Source organism: Acipenser ruthenus, chromosome 52 (assembly GCF_902713425.1).
Source record: "Acipenser ruthenus chromosome 52, fAciRut3.2 maternal haplotype, whole genome shotgun sequence".
In the NCBI taxonomy this organism is placed as follows: Eukaryota; Metazoa; Chordata; class Actinopteri; order Acipenseriformes; family Acipenseridae; genus Acipenser; species Acipenser ruthenus.
Window position 1 is genome coordinate 6,005,997 of NC_081240.1, and position 22,357 is coordinate 6,028,353.

Genomic DNA, 22,357 nt, shown 5'->3' on the forward strand with positions numbered 1-22,357 from the left:
TATACAGCAAACACATTGAACAATTTCATCGGGATCAACTAAACAGGTGTCTCCACACAGCTGGCCAAGCGTCTGTCTTCTTTTACATTTTCAAGCTACTGTATGTTTGCCAAAACATGAAGAAAAAAAACACAATACAAAGAGCAAGTGTGATCCTTGTATATGTGAAATACAAATTGGAAATAAGCTAATTTTAGAGCAGAAGATTAAACATCTTTGTTCTGAACAGAGTTGTGTGTTCATTGGTTACCAACAGATTCAAGAGAAGGACAGTGTCAGCAGCAGTATAGCTAATAGAAGTCCACTCACCCACTGTGATGTGTACAGGGTCACTGTGAGGTGAGCTGAAGGTCTCACTTCTCCCCGTTACTTTATACACACAGCTGTAGCTGCCTTGCTTTGACTCAGAGAGGTCGGACAGAATGAAAGTCACACTGGTCTGTGAAGGTGCAGCTCTCTGTGTTGTGATGTAGTTGCCAGAACCACTTCTGTACAGATAGAAAACAGTGCTGCTGTGCAGTCTGGAGGGGCCAGTGCAGGTGATGCTGGCTTCTTCACCAGGTAGAAATGAAGGATAACTGGACACCAAGGACACTGAAGGCTTTGTCATTGAACCTGAATGAAACACAGCACTTTAGCAGGTTAAAAACATTCTGTTCATTCTAGATACACTTTTTAATCTCTGTACTCACAGCAGTGATCTCCAACCTTTGTCCTGTAGAGTCCCTATCATTTCTAATACAGTATATATGACCAGACTGCACCCAGCTACCTCCAGACCCTCATCTCTCCCTACACCCCCACTCGACCTCTCCGCTCCGCCTGCACTAGAAGACTGGCTCTACCTCCGCTATGCTACCCTGCCTCCAGAGCCCGCTCCTTCTCCACCCTTGCTCCGCAGTGGTTGAATGACCTTCCTACAGATGTCAGGACTGCCCAGTCCCTGACCACATTCCGGTGCCTCCTTAAGACTCGCCTCTTCAAACAGCACCTGTAGAACTCCTCTGTTTGTATCCTGGGACACTATCACCCTTCATTTAAATGTGCTTTATTTTGCTCTTATCTGCCCCCTATTTTACTGCATTTAATCCTGTACTTCAGAATACTGTAATCCGCCAAGTGTTTAACCTGTAGTATTTTGTATTTAATCATATCCTGATGTAACTATCACTATTATCTGCTGTATTATTTGAATTGTGGTTTGTCACACTTGTACTTTGCTTGAACAAATGTTATTGTATTTCTTGCTCTTATTGTATTACTTGTATTGTAACACTTAATGTATTTGCTTACCATTGTAAGTCGCCCTGGATAAGGGCGTCTGCTAAGAAATAAATAAATAATAAATAAATATGTCTCCAGCCCTGGTCCTGGAGAGCCTCTATCATTTCTAATACAGTGTGTCTCCAGCCCTGGTCCTGTAGAGCCTCTGTCATTTCTAACAGACATTGTGTCTCCAGCCCTGGTCCTGGAGAGCCTCTATCATTTCTAATAAACATTGTGTCTCCAGCCCTGGTCCTGGAGAGACCCTATCATTTCTAATACAGTGTGTCTCCAAGCCTTTTCCTGGAGAGCCCCTATCATTTCTAATACAGTGTGTCTCCAGCCCTGGTCCTGGAGAGCCCCTATCATTTCTAATACAGTGTGTCTCCAGCCCTGGTTCTGGAGAGTCCTATCATTTCTAATAGACATTGTGTCTACAGCCCTGGTCCTGGAGAGCCCATATCATTTCTAATACAGTGTGTCTCCAGCCCTGGTCCTGGAGAGCCCCCTATACAGCAAACACATTGAACAATTTCATCGGGATCAACTAAACAGGTGTCTCCACACAGCTGGCCAAGCGTCTGTCTTCTTTTACATTTTCAAGCTACTGTATGTTTGCCAAAACATGAAGAAAACCAAACACAATACAAAGAGCAAGTGTGATCCTTGTATATGTGAAATACAAATTGGAAATAAGCTAATTTTAGAGCAGAAGATTAAACATCTTTGTTCTGAACAGAGTTGTGTGTTCATTGGTTACCAACAGATTCAAGAGAAGGACAGTGTCAGCAGCAGTATAGCTAATAGAAGTCCACTCACCCACTGCGATGTGTACAGGGTCACTGTGAGGGGAGCTGAAGGTCTCACTTCTCCCTGTTACTTTATACACACAGCTGTAGCTGCCTTGCTTTGACTCAGAGAGGTCGGACAGAATGAACGTCACACTGGTCTGTGAAGGTGCAGCTCTCTGTGTTGTGATGTAGTTGCCAGAGCCACTTCTGTACAGATAGAAAACAGTGCTGCTGTGCAGTCTGGAGGGGCCATTGCAGGTGATGCTGGCCTCTTCACCAGGTAGAAATGAAGGATAACTGGACACCAAGGACACTGAAGGCTTTGTCATTGAACCTGAATGAAACACAGCACTTTAGCAGGTTAAAAACATTCTGTTCATTCTAGATACACTTTTTAATCTCTGTACTCACAGCAGTGATCTCCAACCTTTGTCCTGTAGAGTCCCTATCATTTCTAATACAGTATATATGACCAGACTGCACCCAGCTACCTCCAGACCCTCATCTCTCCCTACACCCCCACTCGACCTCTCCGCTCCGCCTGCACTAGAAGACTGGCTCTACCTCCGCTATGCTCCCCTGCCTCTAGAGCCCGCTCCTTCTCCACCCTTGCTCCGCAGTGGTGGAATGACCTTCCTACAGATGTCAGGACTGCCCAGTCCCTGACCACATTCCGGTGCCTCCTTAAGACTCGCCTCTTCAAACAGCACCTGTAGAACTCCTCTGTTTGTATCCTGGGACACTATCACCCTTCATTTAAATGTGCTTTATTTTGCTCTTATCTGCCCCCTATTTTACTGCATTTAATCCTGTACTTCAGAATACTGTAATCTGCCAAGTGTTTAACCTGTAGTATTTTGTATTTAATCATATCCTGATGTAACTATCACTATTTAATCATATCCTGATGTAACTATCACTATTATCTGCTGTATTATTTGAATTGTGGTTTGTCACACTTGTACTTTGCTTTAACAAAAGTTATTGTATTTCTTGCTCTTATTGTATTACTTGTATTGTAACACTTAATGTATTTGCTTACGATTGTAAGTCGCCCTGGATAAGGGCGTCTGCTAAGAAATAATTAAATAATAAATAAATATGTCTCCAGCCCTGGTCCTGGAGAGCCTCTATCATTTCTAATACAGTGTGTCTCCAGCCCTGGTCCTGTAGAGCCTCTATCATTTCTAACAGACATTGTGTCTCCAGCCCTGGTCCTGGAGAGCCTCTATCATTTCTAATAAACATTGTGTCTCCAGCCCTGGTCCTGGAGAGACCCTATCATTTCTAATACAGTGTGTCTCCAGCCCTGGTCCTGGAGAGCCCCTATCATTTCTAATACAGTGTGTCTCCAGCCCTGGTTCTGGAGAGTCCTATCATTTCTAATACAGTGTGTCTCCAGCCCTGGTCCTGGAGAGCCCCTATCATTTCTAATACAGTGTGTCTCCAGCCCTGGTCCTGGAGAGCCCCTATCATTTCTAATACAGTGTGTCTCCAGCCCTGGTTCTGGAGAGTCCTATCATTTCTAATAGACATTGTGTCTACAGCCCTGGTCCTGGAGAGCCCATATCATTTCTAATACAGTGTGTCTCCAGCCCTGGTCCTGGAGAGCCCCCTATACAGCAAACACATTGAACAATTTCATCGGGATCAACTAAACAGGTGTCTCCACACAGCTGGCCAAGCGTCTGTCTTCTTTTACATTTTCAAGCTACTGTATGTTTGCCAAAACATGAAGAAAACCAAACACAATACAAAGAGCAAGTGTGATCCTTGTATATGTGAAATACAAATTGGAAATAAGCTAATTTTAGAGCAGAAGATTAAACATCTTTGTTCTGAACAGAGTTGTGTGTTCATTGGTTACCAACAGATTCAAGAGAAGGACAGTGTCAGCAGCAGTATAGCTAATAGAAGTCCACTCACCCACTGCGATGTGTACAGGGTCACTGTGAGGGGAGCTGAAGGTCTCACTTCTCCCTGTTACTTTATACACACAGCTGTAGCTGCCTTGCTTTGACTCAGAGAGGTCGGACAGAATGAACGTCACGCTGGTCTGTGAAGGTGCAGCTCTCTGTGTTGTGATGTAGTTGCCAGAGCCACTTCTGTACAGATAGAAAACAGTGCTGCTGTGCAGTCTGGAGGGGCCAGTGCAGGTGATGCTGGCTTCTTCACCAGGTAGAAATGAAGGATAACTGGACACCAAGGACACTGAAGGCTTTGTCATTGAACCTGAATGAAACACAGCACTTTAGCAGGTTAAAAACATTCTGTTCATTCTAGATACACTTTTTAATCTCTGTACTCACAGCAGTGATCTCCAACCTTTGTCCTGTAGAGTCCCTATCATTTCTAATACAGTATATATGACCAGACTGCACCCAGCTACCTCCAGACCCTCATCTCTCCCTACACCCCCACTCGACCTCTCCGCTCCGCCTGCACTAGAAGACTGGCTCTACCTCCGCTATGCTCCCCTGCCTCCAGAGCCCGCTCCTTCTCCACCCTTGCTCCGCAGTGGTGGAATGACCTTCCTACAGATGTCAGGACTGCCCAGTCCCTGACCACATTCCGGTGCCTCCTTAAGACTCGCCTCTTCAAACAGCACCTGTAGAACTCCTCTGTTTGTATCCTGGGACACTATCACCCTTCATTTAAATGTGTTTTATTTTGCTCTTATCTGCCCCCTATTTTACTGCATTTAATCCTGTACTTCAGAATACTGTAATCTGCCAAGTGTTTAACCTGTAGTATTTTGTATTTAATCATATCCTGATGTAACTATCACTATTATCTGCTGTATTATTGAATTGTGGTTTGTCACACTTGTACTTTGCTTGAACAAAAGTTATTGTATTTCTTGCTCTTATTGTATTACTTGTATTGTAACACTTAATGTATTTGCTTACGATTGTAAGTCACCCTGGATAAGGGCGTCTGCTAAGAAATAAATAAATAATAAATAAATATGTCTCCAGCCCTGGTCCTGGAGAGCCTCTATCATTTCTAACAGACATTGTGTCTCCAGCCCTGGTCCTGGAGAGCCTCTATCATTTCTAACAGACATTGTGTCTCCAGCCCTTGTCCTGGAGAGCCTCTATCATTTCTAACAGACATTGTGTCTCCAGCCCTGGTCCTGGAGAGCCTCTATCATTTCTAATAAACATTGTGTCTCCAGCCCTGGTCCTGGAGAGCCCCTATCATTTCTAATAGAGTGTGTCTCCAACCCTTGTCCTGGAGAGCCCCTATCATTTCTAATACAGTGTGTCTCCAGCCCTGGTCCTGGAGAGCCCCTATCATTTCTAATACAGTGTGTCTCCAGCCCTGGTCCTGGAGAGCCCATATCATTTCTAATACAGTGTGTCTCCAGCCCTGGTCCTGGAGAGCCCCCTATACAGCAAACACATTGAACAATTTCATCGGGATCAACTAAACAGGTGTCTCCACACAGCTGGCCAAGCGTCTGTCTACTTTTACATTTTCAAGCTACTGTATGATTGCCAAAACATGAAGAAAACAAAACACAATACAAAGAGCAAGTGTGATCCTTGTATATTTAAAATACAAATTGGAAATAAGCTGGTTTTAGAGCAGATGATTTAACATCTTTGTTCTGAACAGAGTTGTGTGTTCATTGTTTACCAACAGATTCAAGAGAAGGACAGTGTCAGCAGCAGTATAGCTAATAGAAGTCTACTCACCCACTGCGATGTGTACAGGGTCACTGTGAGGGGAGCTGAAGGTCTCACTTCTCACTGTTACTTTATACACACAGCTGTAGCTGCCTTGCTTTGACTCAGAGAGGTCGGACAGAATGAACGTCACGCTGGTCTGTGAAGGTTCAGCTCTCTGTGTTGTGATGTAGTTGCCAGAACCACTTCTGTACAGATAGAAATCAGTACTGGTGTGCAGTCTGGATGGGCCAGTGCAGGTGATGCTGGCTTCTTCACCAGTTAGAAATGAAGGATAACTGGACACCAAGGACACCGAAGGCTTTGTCATTGAACCTGAGCAAAACACATCACTTTAGCAGGTTAAACGCATTCTGTTCATCGATGTTTAAGCTATGTCTGCCATTACTGTTAGTTCCTTAGCAACAGATGTTAACAGCCTAGCAATGCGGATTTGCCTTATTTAGTCCAATCGACAGTCAGTGTGGAGTAATGGTTAGGGGGGCTCTGGATTATTGATTAGGGGGGCTCTGGACTCTTGACTGGAGGGTCGTGGGTTCAGTCCCAGGTTAATGGACACTACTTCTGCTAACAATTACTTAATTGATCTAATTATTATTTAGTCAATTTGACATTTTTTAAAATGTTGTTTTGCAAGGAATTTTAGTTGATGATTTAAAATGTGTCCTTGATTCAAGGTTAAATTTGCCTATAATATTTTGGGGCCTGGATTAGGTATTAAATGTATCCAGCTATTAAATAATTAGACCAATTAAGTCACTGAGGACTTGGGTGGAACAAATACCAGCTGACACAAACACTCTGCAATGCTGATAACAGAGGTCAATGCATTAATCACAGGGATCAAACGTTTATTTATATGGACAGTTAAGCCTGCATCTCATTATCAATTCACATGCACAGACGAGCCGGTCTCCTCTATGTATAAACATTTCTCTTCTGTAAATAATAATAATAATAATAATAATAATAATAATAATAATAATAATAATAATAATAATAATAATAATAATAATAATAATAATAATAATAATAATAATAATAATAATAATAATAATAATAATAATTAGGGGCAGCAGTGTGGAGTAGTGGTTAGGGCTCTGGACTCTTGACTGGAGGGTTGTGGGTTCAATCCCCAGTGGGGGACACTGCTGTTGTACCCTTGAGCAAGGTACTTTACCTAGATTGCTCCAGTAAAAACCCAACTGTATAAATGGGTAATTGTATGTAAAAATAATGTGATATCTGTATAATGTGATATCTTGTAACCCACAAGCATCCAGAGCCCTTACCACTACTCCACACTGCTGTCACTATATGTAGAGCTGAGATTCTCTCTTTCCTCAGTATACATGCACTTTTAAGCTTTTCTGTTAGTGTGTAATATTGCACTTTGTGCAGCTATAGGACCCCAAAGACAATATAAAACACTAATCCACTGTGTTTGAATTAAACAAAAAGTGATTCAAGTTTACTGATTGGCTGTAATATGTTATTCCTGGGAACTATAAGAATTATAAATTGAGATAACTGAGTTAAAAAAATAACACACAAGCCCAACAGCAATTAAGAGGCCCAGGAATGCAACAAATAATTAATATACACAGGGCAGAATGTAAGGTGACTGCAATAGTCAATGCTGGACGAGAAGTTTTTCATTCCAGGAATCAGGTCCCTGGGACTTTGGGAGTAGAAGTTAATTGTTTATAAAATGCTCTGTTCATGGACTGTTTTAAGTGATGTGTTATCAATGGTTGTTCAAGACCTTTTTCATCAATGACAATGCTATTTTCTTATTTAACCTGAGAGAATGTTTATAACACAAAAAAGGAATCCAACAAATGAGTTCTTAAAGTTGCAGGAGAGGTCCTGATATTGAGATGTTTTTTTTTTTTTAATAGAAACAAATAAATCTTTCCTACCTGAGCAAACCACTCCAGCATCTTCACCGTGGTTACAGTTTTCTTTACCCCATCCTTCTGATCCACAGCTGTGCAGTGAGGTCTCTGATCCACTGCATGCCACCTCATCCATCCAGATTGTTCCATCCCCTTGGCCAAAATGAGCACTTCCTGGAGCCGACACAGCGGAGCCACAGCCCAGCTCTCTGCACACAACCTGGGCGTCGTTCATGTCCCAGGAATCATCACACACTGTCCCCCACTGGCCATCATGAAGAACCTCAACTCTCCCAGAGCAGCAGCTGCTCCCACCCACCAGCCTAACATTAACACTCTGCAATGCTGATAACAGAGGTCAATACATTAATCACAGGGATCAAACATTTACTTATATGGGCAGTTAAGCCTGCATCTCATTATCAGTTCACATGCACTGTCGAGCCTGTCTCCTCTATGTACAGTTAAACATTTCTCTTCTGTCAGTTTACAGCATTATTATTATTATTATTATTATTATTATTATTATTATTATTATTTACGATTATGATTGAACCCACAAGCATCCAGACCCCTTACCACTACTCCACACTGCTGTCAGTATATGTAGAGCTGAGATTCTCTCTTTCCTCAGTATACATGCATTTTTAAGCTTTTCTGTTACTATGTAAGTTTTGCACTTTGTGCAGCTATAGGACCCCAAAGACAATATATAACACTAATCCACTGTGTTTGAATTAAACAAAAAGTGATTGAAGTTTACTGATTGGCTGTAATATGTTATTCCTCTGAACTATATGAATTCTAAATTGAGATAACAGAGTTCAAAATAACACACAAGCCCAACAGCAATTAAGAGGCCCAGGAATACAACAAATAATTAAAATACACAGGGCAGGAAGTAAGGTGTCTGCACTAGTCAATGCTGGATGAGAAGTTCTTCATTCCAGGAATCAGGTCACTCTGACTTTGGGAGTAGAAGTTAATTGTTCATAAAACGCTCTGTTCATGGACTGTTTTAAGTGATGTGTTATCAATGGTTGTTTAAGACCTTTTTCATCAATGACAATGCTATTTTCTTATTTAACCTGAGAGAATGTTTACAACACAAAAAAGGAATCCAACAAATGAGTTCTTAAAGTTGCAGAAGAGGTCCTGATATTGAGATGGTTTTTTTTAATAGAAACAAATAAATCTTTCCTACCTGAGCAAACCACTCCAGCATCTTCACCGTGGTTACAGTCATTTTTACCCCATCCTTGTGATCCACAGCTGTGCAGTGAGGTCTCTGATCCACTGCATGCCACATCATCCAGCCAGATTGTTCCATCCCCTTGGCCAAAGTGAGCACCTCCTGGAGCCAACACAGCAGAGCCACAGCCCAGCTCTCTGCACACAACCTGGGCGTCGTTCATGTCCCAGGAATCATCACACACTGTCCCCCACTGGCCATCATGAAGAACCTCAACTCTCCCAGAGCAGCAGCTGTTCCCACCCACCAGCCTGACAGGAACACCCTCTGAAAGAGAAGACATTGATAGGAGATCTGATTCTCAGCTCTTAAACTGTCATACTTACCTACAAACAGTGTCCCTCATTGGACTCCAGTTAAACTGGACAGTTTGGATCCTGACTGCTAACTTACACTGAATCCCATCTAAGTGAATTAGTTTAATTGGAAACAAGGCAAACAGTTTATTTACATTCCTTACAGCAGGGCTACTCAACTCTGGCCCACGTGATCCATTCCAGTCCAGGTTTTCACTGCAGACAGATTCTAAAATACAGTCAAACCTGTATTAAGAGACCACTCAAGGGACAGTCAAATAGGGGCCTCTTAACATAGGTGGCCTCTCAAAAAAGGGCCCATAACTTATGAATGCCTTCCTATAATTCTGTATGTTTAAAATACACTGTAAAAAGACTAGAAGATGGAATATACCAAAATGAAGCACTGTAATTGAATTACATTTGTTTAGATAATGCATTTACAAAGCATTGTGAAAGAAGCAATGATTCTGTCATATCTAGAGTGAGGAAGACCTTTCGTTTCTCGATGTTTTCTCTCTTTCTTTACAGAGAGCACTGTTGTTTTAATAGTATGTTTATTGATTACAGATGTTTTTTTAAAAGCCTTCTACAATTGTTGCTTAATACAGGTTTAAGTCCATTGTTTAGTAAGAGGATTGTGGTCACTGGTAGACAGGTGGTCCTTTAATAGAGTTAAATAAAAGCACAGATATCATTTAAAGTGGTCACTCAGACCAGGTGGTCTCTAAATAAAGGTGCCGGTCACACATAGCCTTAAGCCTATGCAGCCTATGTGGTTGCATAGGGCCCAGCGGCTGAAAAGTTTCCCTCCCCATTTTTTTAAAATTTAAATGCTAGTTCTATCGTCTTGCACATGCTGGCACGTGTGGGTATGCTCCAGCTTTAATTGACACAGTAGTGTATGTTGCTACAGACAGTGCTTCCCCCATACCCCGCCCACTCCCTCTACTGATGAAAAAAAAGAGATTGGAGATGGTGTCTGCAGACCTGTGGTTGACAAAAACTACATTTCTGTGTAACGCTATACACATGTAAGTAAGTGATACCTCATGTGGAAATTCATTTCCCATAAAAGAGTGTATTTGTCTCCTTGTTCTGAGTTGTCAGGTGGTGTAATTCGATTATAAATAAACTGAGAGGGTTGTAATTTAGCTGTCATTAATGTCATAAAAAATGTTCTCTAATGCACAGTATATTGAGAATTATTCATTTAGTTAAGTACATTTCTGCCGTTTTATTCATGGTGTAAAAAAGGTGCACTGTGCTGTACATTGCTATCACAGAGCAGTCTAGATGTACTGTACTATACATTGCTATATCACAGAGCAGTCTAGATGCACTGTGCTGTACATTGCTATATCACAGAGCAGTCTACATGCACTGTGCTGTACATTGCTATCACGGAGCAGTCTAGATGTTCCTATGTCATTGCTGCTGCGGTATACTGCCCAGTTTAAGTGACCGAAAATGCAAACTAAAATAAAACTACTGAGAATACAGCAGGTTTTTAGACAAATTCTCTATTTCCGACATTTGTTTAAACTTGAATAAAATGCAAATTAAAGTTAACATGCGTACCTCACAGCGGTTACAGTTTGATTTAAAGATGATGTGTGTAAGTAAGTAATTTTTCATTCATTTTATGCTTGTTCTCTTTAGAAAAAGTGTCAGAAATAGCGGATTTGTGTAAAACCCTTGATGAATATAGACCAATGTAATGTGTTACCATGTGTAGCAGGGTGGTAGAGAGCCTTGCTGTGTAAATGTATTTATTTATTTATTTTTAGAACAGGGTTTCCCCCTCCGCCCCTGTATTATTATTATTATTATTATTATTATTATTATTATTATTATTATGATTATGTATTTATGTATAGATGACGGCGAAGCATCGTGGGTATTGTTTTTGTATTTATTTATTGCTTTGTAAATATGACAGTGTAGCCGTGAGTTTTGTTTTTTATTGTTTTATTTAAAATGTGTTCTGGCAGAGGCGAGAGTGGGTACTCGTCCTCTGCCAGGAATAATTAAAAAACAAACCTTGTACAGAAGGTGGCCATCTCCCGAATTAATTAAGTAATTGCTAATCGGGAGATGGTCACCTGCATATAAGCCTGCAGTTCTCTGCGCTCGGGGTGGGTGTGTTAGGAGCAAAAGGAGCGAGAGACAAAATGTAACTTAAATGGTAAGACAGGAACAGTGACAGCAATTGCCCAGCCTGACCTGTGTTTTGTTTTGTTTGTGTTCGAGACTTGTTTTGTTTAAATATTTATTTTCGCTCTGTGAGCAAGTGTCTTTTTGTTTAAACCTTTTATTTTTTTTGTATTATTTATATAAAAACGGCGCCGCGTCTCTGTTTTTTTTAAACTGCAGTACTGCTGGTGTCAGTTTGTTTTCAGTTCCTGCTTCTGACCTGACGTCACGACTCAGCCACCTTGCCACACCATGATTTTTATATTGAAGCTGCACTGATGGCTTCACTGTGGTTTTGTAACAAGTGATCACATTTCCTTGTAAAGTTCAGTGCAGTTTTGCAGCTTTTCAGTAACATGACCTGATCTGCTTGGAAACAGTGAAAGATACCTACCTGCTACTGGAAATGTGTTCTGCTTTCCAAAGAGATGACCTGGAAGAAACAGAGACAGCTTCAGTACAGATCTAACACATGATTAGATTATTCAATATATTTACTAAACATCTAGCCTACAGTATTATACATTATAATGTATCGACAATATACTACATAATTACAATATGAATATGCTGTATAAGAAATGCACAGTATACTGAATATCTTTTACAAAGTACATAAATGATATACTAAGAATACAAGTATCTGAATTTGTCTTAATATAAGAGACTATCTCAAAGAATGTGAAGAAAGAACCTGCAATTTTATGAGGAGGCATGAATTAGCTTTTAAAAAAGAAATCTAAATTATATATTAAATTACTCCTGTTGGTAAATATTCAAGACAAAGTCAATTGTGATCAGCCTCTAATGGACCAGTGCTTCTCAATCCTGGTGCTCGTTTCTATATTGTGGATCGTAAATACAAATACGATTGGTCTTTCCACCACTTATCACCTGCTAATGCGATCGGTTATCACCAGTTTCTATAATTATTATTTATTTCTTAGCAGACACCCTTATCCAGGGCGACTTACAATTGTTATAAGATATCATATTATTTTTACATACAATTACCCATTTATACAGTTGGGTTTTTAGGTAAAGTACCTTGCTCAAGGGTACAGCAGCAGTGTCCCCTCCTGGGATTGAACCCATGACCCTCCGGTCAAGGGTCCAGAGCCCTGACCACTACTCCACACTGCTGCCCTATAAGCCACTCGAATCGGTGTCGGTGTCCGACAGGTCGGCCAGTAATGCCGTATTATCTGAAAATTGATTCATCACGCAGCACAAGAATACCTTTGAATGGTTTAGAAAAGTATGTTTATTCATGTAATAGACAGAAACTAGAATTTGAAATATCCTAATACCACTTCTGCTACAGCCAAATATTTCAAATTTTGACTCATCAGTCCAGAGCACCTGCTGCCATTTTTCTGCACCCCAGTTCCTGTGTTTTCGTGAATAGTGAGTCGCTTGGCCTTGTTTCCACGTCGGAGGTATGACCTTTTGGCCGCAAGTCTTCCATGAAGGCCACTTCTCACCAGACAGTAGATGGGTGTACCAGGATCCCACTGTTTTCTGCCAATTCTGAGCTGATGGCACTGCTGGACATCTTCCGATTGCGAAGGGAAGTAAGCATGATGTGTCTTTCATCTGCTGCAGTAAGTTTCCTTGGCCGACCACTGCATCTACGGTCCTCAACGTTGCCCGTTTCTTTGTGCTTCTTCAAAAGAGCTTGGACAGCACATCTGGAAACCCCTGTCTGCCTTGAAATTTCTGCCTGGGAGAGACCTTGCTGATGCAGTATAACTACCTTGTGTCTTGTTGCTGTGCTCAGTCTTGCCATGGTTTATGACTTTTGACAGTAAACTGTCTTCAGCAACCTCACCTTGTTAGATGAGTTTGGCTGTTCCTTACCCAGTTTTATTCCTCCTACACAGCTGTTTCTGTTTCAGTTAATGCTTGTTTTCCAACCTACATATTGAATTGATGATCATTAGCACCTGTTCGGTATAATTGTTTAATCATACACCTGACTATATGCCTACAAAATACCTGACTTTGTGCAAGTGTACCTAGAAGAATTGATGCTGTTTTGAAGGCAAAGGGTGGTCACACCAAATATGGATTTTTCTTCTGTTCACTCACTTTGCATTTAGTTAATTGATAAATATAATCTATTAACATGTCTATTTTTGAAAGCATTCTTACTTTACAGCATTTTTTCACACCTGCCTAAAACTTTTGCACAGTACTCTGTGTGTATATTGTGGTAGCGTGGCGGGCAGTCAAGACTGACTAGCGGCAGGAACAGCAAACACCCACAGACAGAGTTAATGTTCAGCGCCTTGGCACACTTTTATTCTCACCAAATAAAACAAAACACAGGAACAAAGTAAATATTTGAACCAAAATACTATAAACCCTTTTACAAACAGAACAAACCAAAAACCTATCTTCACTTGAAGATACTAACTTCACTGTTTTGAAGTCCCTAATTCACACAGGACAGCTAAGCTGTTTCCCTGTCTTAAATCTAGTTTATCAATTATTTTAATCACGCTGCACTTACGTTCTCTACGTTCTCTACCTTCAACACTCCTGCCACCTCCTTCTTACACTAAGAACAAAAGGACAGTTTATATAGCACAGATAATTGCAAACACTCAGACAATCAACACCCTATCTACCCAATTAGACAGGTGTTTTTCCCTTTTCTGGCTGAATACCATCAGCCCTAAAGGCTTCTGGGAAATGTAGTTTCCCCAGCAACTTCGGCCATGACGCCTATCATGAACTACAAGTTTTTTATCCTTAACAGGGGAACATAGATCTTTTCAGCCTCAGACAGACATACTTATTAGCCCTCACTGCCTCACAATATATATATATATATATATATATATATATATATATATATATATATATATATATATATATATAGTAACAAGGAAAGTTGTTGGGTGTGTTGAGATGGTGAGAATGGCTTTTCAAACAGTCAGTAAACTAAAGCATTTTAGCAGGTCCTCCTAGAAGAAGTTCAAATTTATAGTGATTTGCAGTTTGAACAATTGCATAACAAGTATCTCAAAAAAGAAAAGTGAGTTTTTTTAGTGAAGGAATAACAATTGCACTGCTGTTGATAGAGCTCAATGTCTTTGTTTGCCGGTGCACAAACGGTTCAAGAAATGTAAAACGATTCTGGATATCCTCCCTCTTCAAATGTTCCTCCAAAACCGTGTCAAAAATACTGTGCACATATCTTCTATTAAAATTCCTATGAGCTGATGCTTTCTGTCATTGTAAATAGCCCTGTCTTTGCCTTAAATACACTGCATGCATTAGAGCAGCCATGTTTCTGAAAGGATATTACATGGAGATCTACCCCTCGTATTTATACACCAAGTGAGTTGGTGTCGATAGCATTCGGCAAGTAATACGATCAGGTAGCATGAACAACGTTGTATAGAAACACTACTTCTGTCGTATAATCTTCTTCTGACAGCGTACTTGCCCAATACGCCATCGTAAGTGCATAAAGAAACCAGCCCCTGGTCCTGGGGACCCCCTGGCAGTGTCTGCTGGTTTTTGTTCCAACTGAGCTCTCAATTACTTAATTGAACCCTAAATTTTAAACAAAGATTTCAAGGATATTATAAGAGGAGATTCTGAAGCCACTCCCCGCAGTGTCCCTCCTGGTTTTTGTTTCAACTATGCCCTAAATGACTTAATTGAACAAATAATTAGTCAACTTAAGTAATTTAGGGCACAGTTGGAACAGAACTCAGGGGGGACATCAGCCCTTCAGGACAAGGATTGGAGACCTCGGGCTCATACCCAAGTGTTTTTTATTTTTCCCCAAAAGTTATATAAAGTTTATTTTTAATATTTTCTGCATGGAGCACTAGACCATTGGGACAATTCCCTCCCTTCTCCCTCCCTCAAGCTGAAATAGAGGAGACTCACAGAAGCAGGTGATCAGCAGGAACCTCAGCATCTCAGAGTCCAGGTTGAGAGATTCTGCAGGACTGAAGGGTCACAATCCAGCTGAACTGCAGAGCTGCACATATACTCTGATTTCTCTCTTCCGGCTATGTCTAATTACAGTTCTTGAACTTCCTTTTTTTTCTTTGCTTTTTGTCACTGTTATTTTTAAATGTGTTAGATTTTGCTGCTGAATGTCAGTGGGTTTACTTTGAAGAGAAACAGTGTGGTGTTGAGGCCAGTGAGGGCGGATTTTTTTTTTTCATTATCAGTTCAGGATTATTGTTAAATTGTATGAATTATACATCCTTATTCTTCAAATTGTGTTCAGATCAGCTGCAGGTGTAGTAGTCTATCATTTGTATTGAAGTAGAGTTTCTTGTTTGGAGAAAGCTGATGTCCGTGTTTTGAAGTGGTCTGTTTTGTTGTGTAGTGCTGTGCTCCAGTTCCAGGTTTTCAGTATAACCACTAAGTGAAGCTGCAGACCGCCGCTGTTGAGTCTTTCTTTTGATATCAATACAGTTGATAAACATAGAAGCTTGATCTCTGCTTATTCTTTTATCACAAAGGACACTATATCATCAAGTGTGGGTACATCACTGGCAATGTGGAAAACAATAAAAATAATGAAACACCATATTATTATTTGATTTCTTAGTAGGGCGACTTACATTGTTAAAACATATCACATTATTTTTACGTACAATTACCCATTTATACAGGTTTATTCTTTCGGTAAAGTACCTTGCTCGGGTACAGAAGCAGAATTGGCACCATAAAAGGAAGAAAGAAAAAGCAGAGGCTGTTTAAGAATGAAAGACTTCCCCATTGTTTATTTTTTGCTAGATTTTACATTCTACAGTTTAATTCATTTCATGGAAATTACTAATGTACCTTGTTTATTATTATTTTGTTCCTTAGCCGAAGCCCCCTTATCCAGGGCAACTTCCAACTGTTACAAGCTATCACATTATTTTTACCCATGTATACATGCACAACTCTCCAGTCCAGAGCCCTAACCACTACGCCACACTGCCCTTTTTAAACTGGATCCACAGAGAAAACAAGCATTCCAATAAAAGTTAAAACACAAAAGATCTGAGATATTGCGCTTAGCTTGTGCTAATGTGTGCTTGAAAACTCTAACTTAAAGACCAAAGAGAACAGATTTTTACACTTTTTACAATTCTAAGACATGAAGCAATACTGCTTGCTGTTTTCATAGTATCTCATGTTTTTTTTGACATTTTCGTTCCAATAAATATATTGACGTTTATTTAGCAGAAGTCACTCCAGCAAAGCAATCGTGGCATTTTGTTTCTTCATAATAAAACGACATGATATTTCCTGTGTATAATATTGCTAACACTAAGGTGTGTTGCTGCACTTTAGTTTTACTATATTTATTTGACACAATTCTCTAAATTTCGCTTTCTGTGTGAACGTTTTGCTGTGGAAGAAAACACAAGTGACCTGGAGAGAAAGGTGCTCTGCGGCTGATTGACTCTATACGGTTCTCACTGAGCGTATATTTCTCTGCTTTCTGGAGTTGTGCGAACATTCTCTTTTCATTATTTTTATCTGGAAAGCAAAGGAATCTGAAAACAATTAAAATGGCAGAATCTGCACCAGCACCCGCCGCTCCTCTGGCCAAGGCTCCCAAGAAGAAGGCAGCCGCTCCTAAGAAGAAAACCGGCCCCAGTGGGTCCAATCTGATCGTTAAGGCTGTGTCTGCCTCCAAGGAGTGGAGTGGGGTCTCCCTGGCCGTGCTCAAGAAGGCTCTGGCAGCCGACGGCTACAATGTGGAGAAAAACAATTCTTTCCACGAGCTAGTGTAGCACAGGCCACCTTATGGTTACTTTTACAGTAACAGAATAACAAGACCAAAGTATAAATATATATATTTTTCAGTTACACAATACACAACATAATTGCTGTATATAAGAGATAGTAAGAATAAAAATACAAATGTGACAAAAACCACTCAGTAGTTTGTTCATGTATCTCGCGCACCTCTCCCACCAGACCAGCTACAAGTTTCTTTAACCCTTTGCAGTCCATTTATTAAAGGCGCGTCAGGTCCAGTTTATTTTCACACGCTCAGTTAATTTTAGACGTGCTGTTTAAAAGTAATTTTTTTCCACACTCAAACGGGTTTAAAAGGCCCTGCATAACAACAAAGCACTCACTAGGCATCTCCAGCCCCGCCCCACCCCTCGTTCGCTATATTTTTCTAATAACTCGTAATAATAGCACATACCGATAAATCATCTCTTGATCACTCGTTTTATCACCAAACTCCTCAATAATGCGATCCAAGTTGTTATTTTATTACTATAACATCTCAAAACGCTCTGCAGATGTCTGTGATGTTCTCTGAGCGCTGATGCGGAAGCAGCTATCTTGTTTGTTTATGTCCGTGTTATCTATGTGGTGTCGGGTCTATCAGTATTCATGAGATACACCCCCTTTTTTAGGCTTCTCTCTTCTTGAGGGGCAGCTTGTCCCTGTGAGAAACCCCAGTATAAGAGGAAGACACAAGATCCAAGATGTTTGGGAACAAGTTTCTTACCGAGTCCTGGGACGTCCTGACAACGATAAACCAGTTTACACAGTGGCTCCAATTGATGGTTCAAAAGAGCCGCGGAATGTGCGCCGCATCGAATTGCATATGTGTGGTGCAGCTGGGCAATGCCAGGAAGAAGCTGATGTTCAGCCACCTGATGAAGAAAATCCCAGAACCTTCACTTCTTCAAGATCCTCTAACTCCAGTGATGATGAAGAGGGTGGCTTTTATGAAGCCTGGGACACTCCTCCAATGAGGAGAATAGAAGTAGCTGTTCCAACAGAAGGTTCTTTGGGAGATGAGCCTGAAGGTGACCACTTGGAATCTGATTTTGACCTGGAAAATCTTGCTGAGGGCGATGAGGCCACTGAAAAGGTGAAAAGTGAAGATATCCAACCTAACCTAAGAAGGTCTATACGCACCACAGTTGGCAAGCACTCTAACCCTTGTAACTTGCCAAAATCAGTTTTATTACAGAAAGAAATTACGTCCCAGGGCAGACTGGGGATGTGGGGACTGCTACTCGCTTAGAATTCCCTGGACCAGCCTTATCTAGTGCTAATAGCTTATTTGCTGTAATGGGTATGTACTTAACTAGTGCAATAAAGGTGTTTAGGGGATAGAAAGTCTTTTAACTTTGAGTCAATGGGACGGTGACTAATAAAAGGGAGGAAGAATGTAGTATGTTGCCCTTTTAACCATTTTTGCATTTCCCCTTTAAGAAGCCGGTGGCCATATTGTATGTCTGGCCAGCCCCTGCTATAAAGGGAAGGCAACCCCAAAACCATAATAAGCTTTGTTCTGGTTCCATGTGGCGTGAAAAACGGCATCTCCAACATTAACCCTTTGCCCTGTCCGACATCATTTTAGAAACGCAAAAAACGGGTTCTAATCATTTTTTCTCCGGAAAAAGCCGAAAAAGCATTCAATGGCCAAGTGGGAGCAACAGGAGCCGAGATAAGTCAAAAAAAAAAAAAGGCTTATCTCATGAATAGTCATACATGGCCCTAGTATCAGATAACATGTTATAGTAATAAAATAATGACTTGGATCGCATTATTGAGGAGTTTGGTGATAAAACGAGTGATCAGGAGATTAGATGCCTGCAAATTGACCATTAAGGTCTTAACCTTGGGTTGGGTGCCCTTTGTCACACAGCATCGCTCACAGTCTTTACACCAGTTTTTAATATCTTGATACATGCCTGGCCAATAGCATTGCCCCCCTTACTAACTTAAAGGTACATTCAGCACCTTGATGTCCACAGCCATTTTGTAACTGTGTTAGGAATTAAGTGCTGTGGGCAAAAGCAATTGCTTAATTGACCCACCTTGTGTTTCCATAATCACCTGATAGAGCAATCCTGCATGTTCTTCAATTTTATCCCATTGCCTCACCAGTTCCAGTGTGTCCTTGGATGCAACATCTCTTTCTGCACGATCTGGATGCCTACCTCTTTTCTAGTAGATGGCAAACCGTCCAATGCGGAGGTCTGCTTCTTGCAAGGATCTTGTCTGAACACTCTGCACAGTTACACACTCTGCAGCTATTGATGGAGTCTCATTGCTAACAGGGGTTTCAGAAAGCCATGGAATTCGAGTGCCCAGAACAACTTGTTCTAACATTGTCTGAACCTCCCCACCTGCGGTAAAGTTTACCTCTGTCGTGTTTGTTCTGAGTGTACTGACGAGACAATGCATCATCATTGTCGCTTTTTCTTCCTGGTTGGTAGATAATGTCAAAGTCAAATAGAGACAGTTGTGAGGCCCAATGCTGTTCGACAGCACCTAAATTAGCCGTCTTAAGGTAAGTCAAGGGGTTATTGTTTTTAAACACAGTAAACTTTCCACCGATCAGGTCATCTTTTTTAAATTAATTTTTAGCTACTTCCCACTGAGGGCAAGAAACTCAAGCTTCATTGCACTGTAGTTGTCCATATTTTTCTCTGTGGCACCCAAACCCAAGCTAGCATAAGCCACTGGCCTTCTATGGCCCTCCTAATCTTGAGAGAGGAAAGCTCCTAGGCCACAGTGACTAGTGTCGATCTCTAAGAAAAACTGCTTTTGAAAATGTGCTTATCCCAACACTGGACTGGAAATCAATTTCATTTTTAACAGTTCAAATGCAGTTTCACACTCAGGGTTCCACAGCTGCTGAAAAGAAATCTGTGACAACTGCGGTTTCTGCTTCTTCCCCTTCTTGGTCACTTCTTGAGCCTCTAACTGATGCAATGTGGCTGCAATTTGTGCAAATTGTTCTACAATGCTTCTGTAGTAACTTGCAAAGCCAAGAAACAATTTCAGCTCTGTAGCATTCGATGGCCATCTCCAGGTTGCCACTGCTTTAATTTTCTCTGGATCGGTCATCACACTCTTTTTTGAGATCACATGTCCCAAATACATGATTTCCTGTTAAAAAATTTAGTGATGTTTACTTTATTATTTAGCAGACGCTCTTATCCAGGGTTTACTTACAATTGTTACAAGATACCACATTATTTTTTATATACAATTACTCATTCATACAGTTGGGTTTTTACTGGGGCAATCTAGGTAAAGTACCTTGCTCAAGGGTACAGTAGCAGTGTCCCCCACCGGGAATTGAACCCACGACCCTCAGGTCAAGAGTGCAGAGCCCTAACCACTACTCCAGACTGCTGCCCACTTTAGGACCAAAAGCCTTGAAACAGCTCAGTACAAAGTCCAGCCATTGCATATACTCTTCTATGGTGACTGAAAACACCACAACGACATCCAAATATAACAGCAAGGACTGGAATCTCCGATACTGGAGTATCCTCTCTATAAGCCTCTGGAAGGTACCTGGGGCATTGCAAAGTCCAAAAGGCATTCGATTAAATTCAAATAAACTAAAAGGAGTGCAAAAAGCAGTTTTGGGTCGATCCTTCTCTGAAACAGCAATCTGGTTGTAACCACTGGCAAGATCTATTGTAGAGAACCAGCAAGCCCCACTTCAAGCATCGAGTGACTCTTCAATATGTGGAAAAGGATAGGCATCTTTTCTTGTTTTAGCATTAGTTCCCTATAATCTACACACATTCGAAGGGAGCCATCCTTCTTCCCAACGATGATAACTGGGGTTGAATAGGGACTGCAGCTCTCCCGGATTACCTGCTGATCTAATAGGTGCCTAATGTGTGTTTTAACTCCTCATACTGGCTTTGGGGAAGTCTACAATACCACTGGAATCTCATGCTCAATGACATTAGTATACCCCAGATCACTGTCGCCAGTAGAAAACACACATGCATGTTTATCAAGCAATTCTCCAGCCAGGACCTCTTGATTAGCATTAAGTCCAGGAAAAGAAAATCTAGTTAATTTATCTGTTGTAGCTAAACATTTCTCATTTCCTTCTATTGTCCTCTAGACAACACCCCTCTCCCCTTCTTTCCCCCTCTGAAACTCAAACTTAGAATCACACTCATTTGAAACAACTTTAGCACTGAGAATGTTCAATGATCCAATGGGTTTGGAAAAACTCTTTTTGTTTTATTCTTATCTTTTTGTGCGGGACAGTATAGGGCGGAAGGCTGTATTTTGTGGCTGTTATTATATGTGATATCTAAACAAAAAAAAAACAAAGGGATTCACATTCACGTCTTTTTTTGTTACTTTATTGTTTTAATTTAAACACTTTAATTTTTTCTGTTTTCTTTTGTTCACTCGCTTTTGTTATTGGACTGTTTCTGGAACAAGATACTGGTTATTGGTTGGTGTCCCAGCTTTTGGACACCTGGGCTTTTCTCTCCACAGATCTGGGAGAGGGGTTATATTTTGAATTCTACCAGCGCTGAAAGAAATAAGAAGAAAGGATTACTTTGTTATTGTTTACGCAGACAGACAAATTCCTAGTTTATTTTTTTTATTGCAGAAAAAAAATAAACTACTTACCGGCGCCGGTTGGCCCCGTACCACCCTTCTGGGTGTATTCAAGGCCTACGGTGTGTTACTTACCCTACCTCCAGGTTTTCCAGTCCAACTTCCAGGTCGGGCGTGGTGGCAGTACACAGAGGATCGGGTGAGGTGCAAGGGCGTGGTAGGAACGTGGGAGAGAGGAGACAAACGCGAAGTGAAAGACTGGCTGAAAGGAAGTGACCAGAGCTTCTGGGTGGAAGTAGTGATTTACTTACCTGTGGTACAGTTCCTGACGGCCACTTTTTCTTTACCCCGCTTCCTGGTCGCAGGTTCTTCGGGGTGGTGGTCGATCGGAGGGGGGAGCTGGTAGAATGGGACCACAGTGTGCTAACTATACCCTCAATGATTTTCAATGGCAGACAGACAAACAGCGGCACTGCAATGGCTCTGTATTACACTGAGGGGCAATGGTAGCACAAGTATAACTAATAGCACTGTCCAGCAGTGGAAAGAAAACCAGGTCACAGTCAAAATAATGTAAAGGATTATGCAGTACATGAATATCTCTGCAAACCTATTCACAATTTAGGAAATCTGT

General features: G+C 41.0%; 2 protein-coding genes across 2 annotated transcripts; both read right to left on the minus strand.

Moving 5' to 3' along the window:
- Positions 1 to 193: 193 nt before the first annotated feature.
- On the minus strand, positions 194 to 6,267 carry LOC131722944 (immunoglobulin superfamily member 1-like). The gene is made up of 4 exons (XM_059016114.1): positions 5,756 to 6,267; positions 3,981 to 4,286; positions 2,083 to 2,388; positions 194 to 615 (listed from the first exon to the last, which is right to left on the minus strand). The coding sequence occupies exons 1-4, from the start codon at positions 6,054 to 6,056 to the stop codon at positions 194 to 196; spliced, it is 1,335 nt and encodes a 444-aa protein (XP_058872097.1). The 5' UTR covers positions 6,057 to 6,267.
- A 2,460-nt stretch (positions 6,268 to 8,727) lies between these two features.
- LOC131722945 (putative DMBT1-like protein) lies at positions 8,728 to 15,388 on the minus strand. The gene is made up of 4 exons (XM_059016115.1): positions 15,298 to 15,388; positions 11,783 to 11,821; positions 8,849 to 9,163; positions 8,728 to 8,732 (listed from the first exon to the last, which is right to left on the minus strand). Exons 1-4 carry the CDS (start codon positions 15,326 to 15,328, stop codon positions 8,728 to 8,730), a joined length of 390 nt encoding a protein of 129 aa, XP_058872098.1. The 5' UTR covers positions 15,329 to 15,388.
- Between the last annotated feature and the right edge of the window lie 6,969 nt (positions 15,389 to 22,357).

Coding starts and splice junctions, on each gene's coding strand:
- LOC131722944 (XM_059016114.1), bottom strand. CDS start 6,056: ATGACAAAGCCTTCGGTGTCCTTGGTGTCCAGTTATCCTTCATTTCTA. Junction 2,389..3,980: donor CCCTGTACACATCGCAGTGG/GTGAGTGGACTT, acceptor TGTTTCATTCAG/GTTCAATGACAAAGCCTTCA. Junction 616..2,082: donor CCCTGTACACATCGCAGTGG/GTGAGTGGACTT, acceptor TGTTTCATTCAG/GTTCAATGACAAAGCCTTCA.
- LOC131722945 (XM_059016115.1), bottom strand. CDS start 15,328: ATGCTGAGGTTCCTGCTGATCACCTGCTTCT. Junction 11,822..15,297: donor CCTGCTGATCACCTGCTTCT/GTGAGTCTCCTC, acceptor TGTTTCTTCCAG/GTCATCTCTTTGGAAAGCAG. Junction 9,164..11,782: donor GAACACATTTCCAGTAGCAG/GTAGGTATCTTT, acceptor CTTCTCTTTCAG/AGGGTGTTCCTGTCAGGCTG.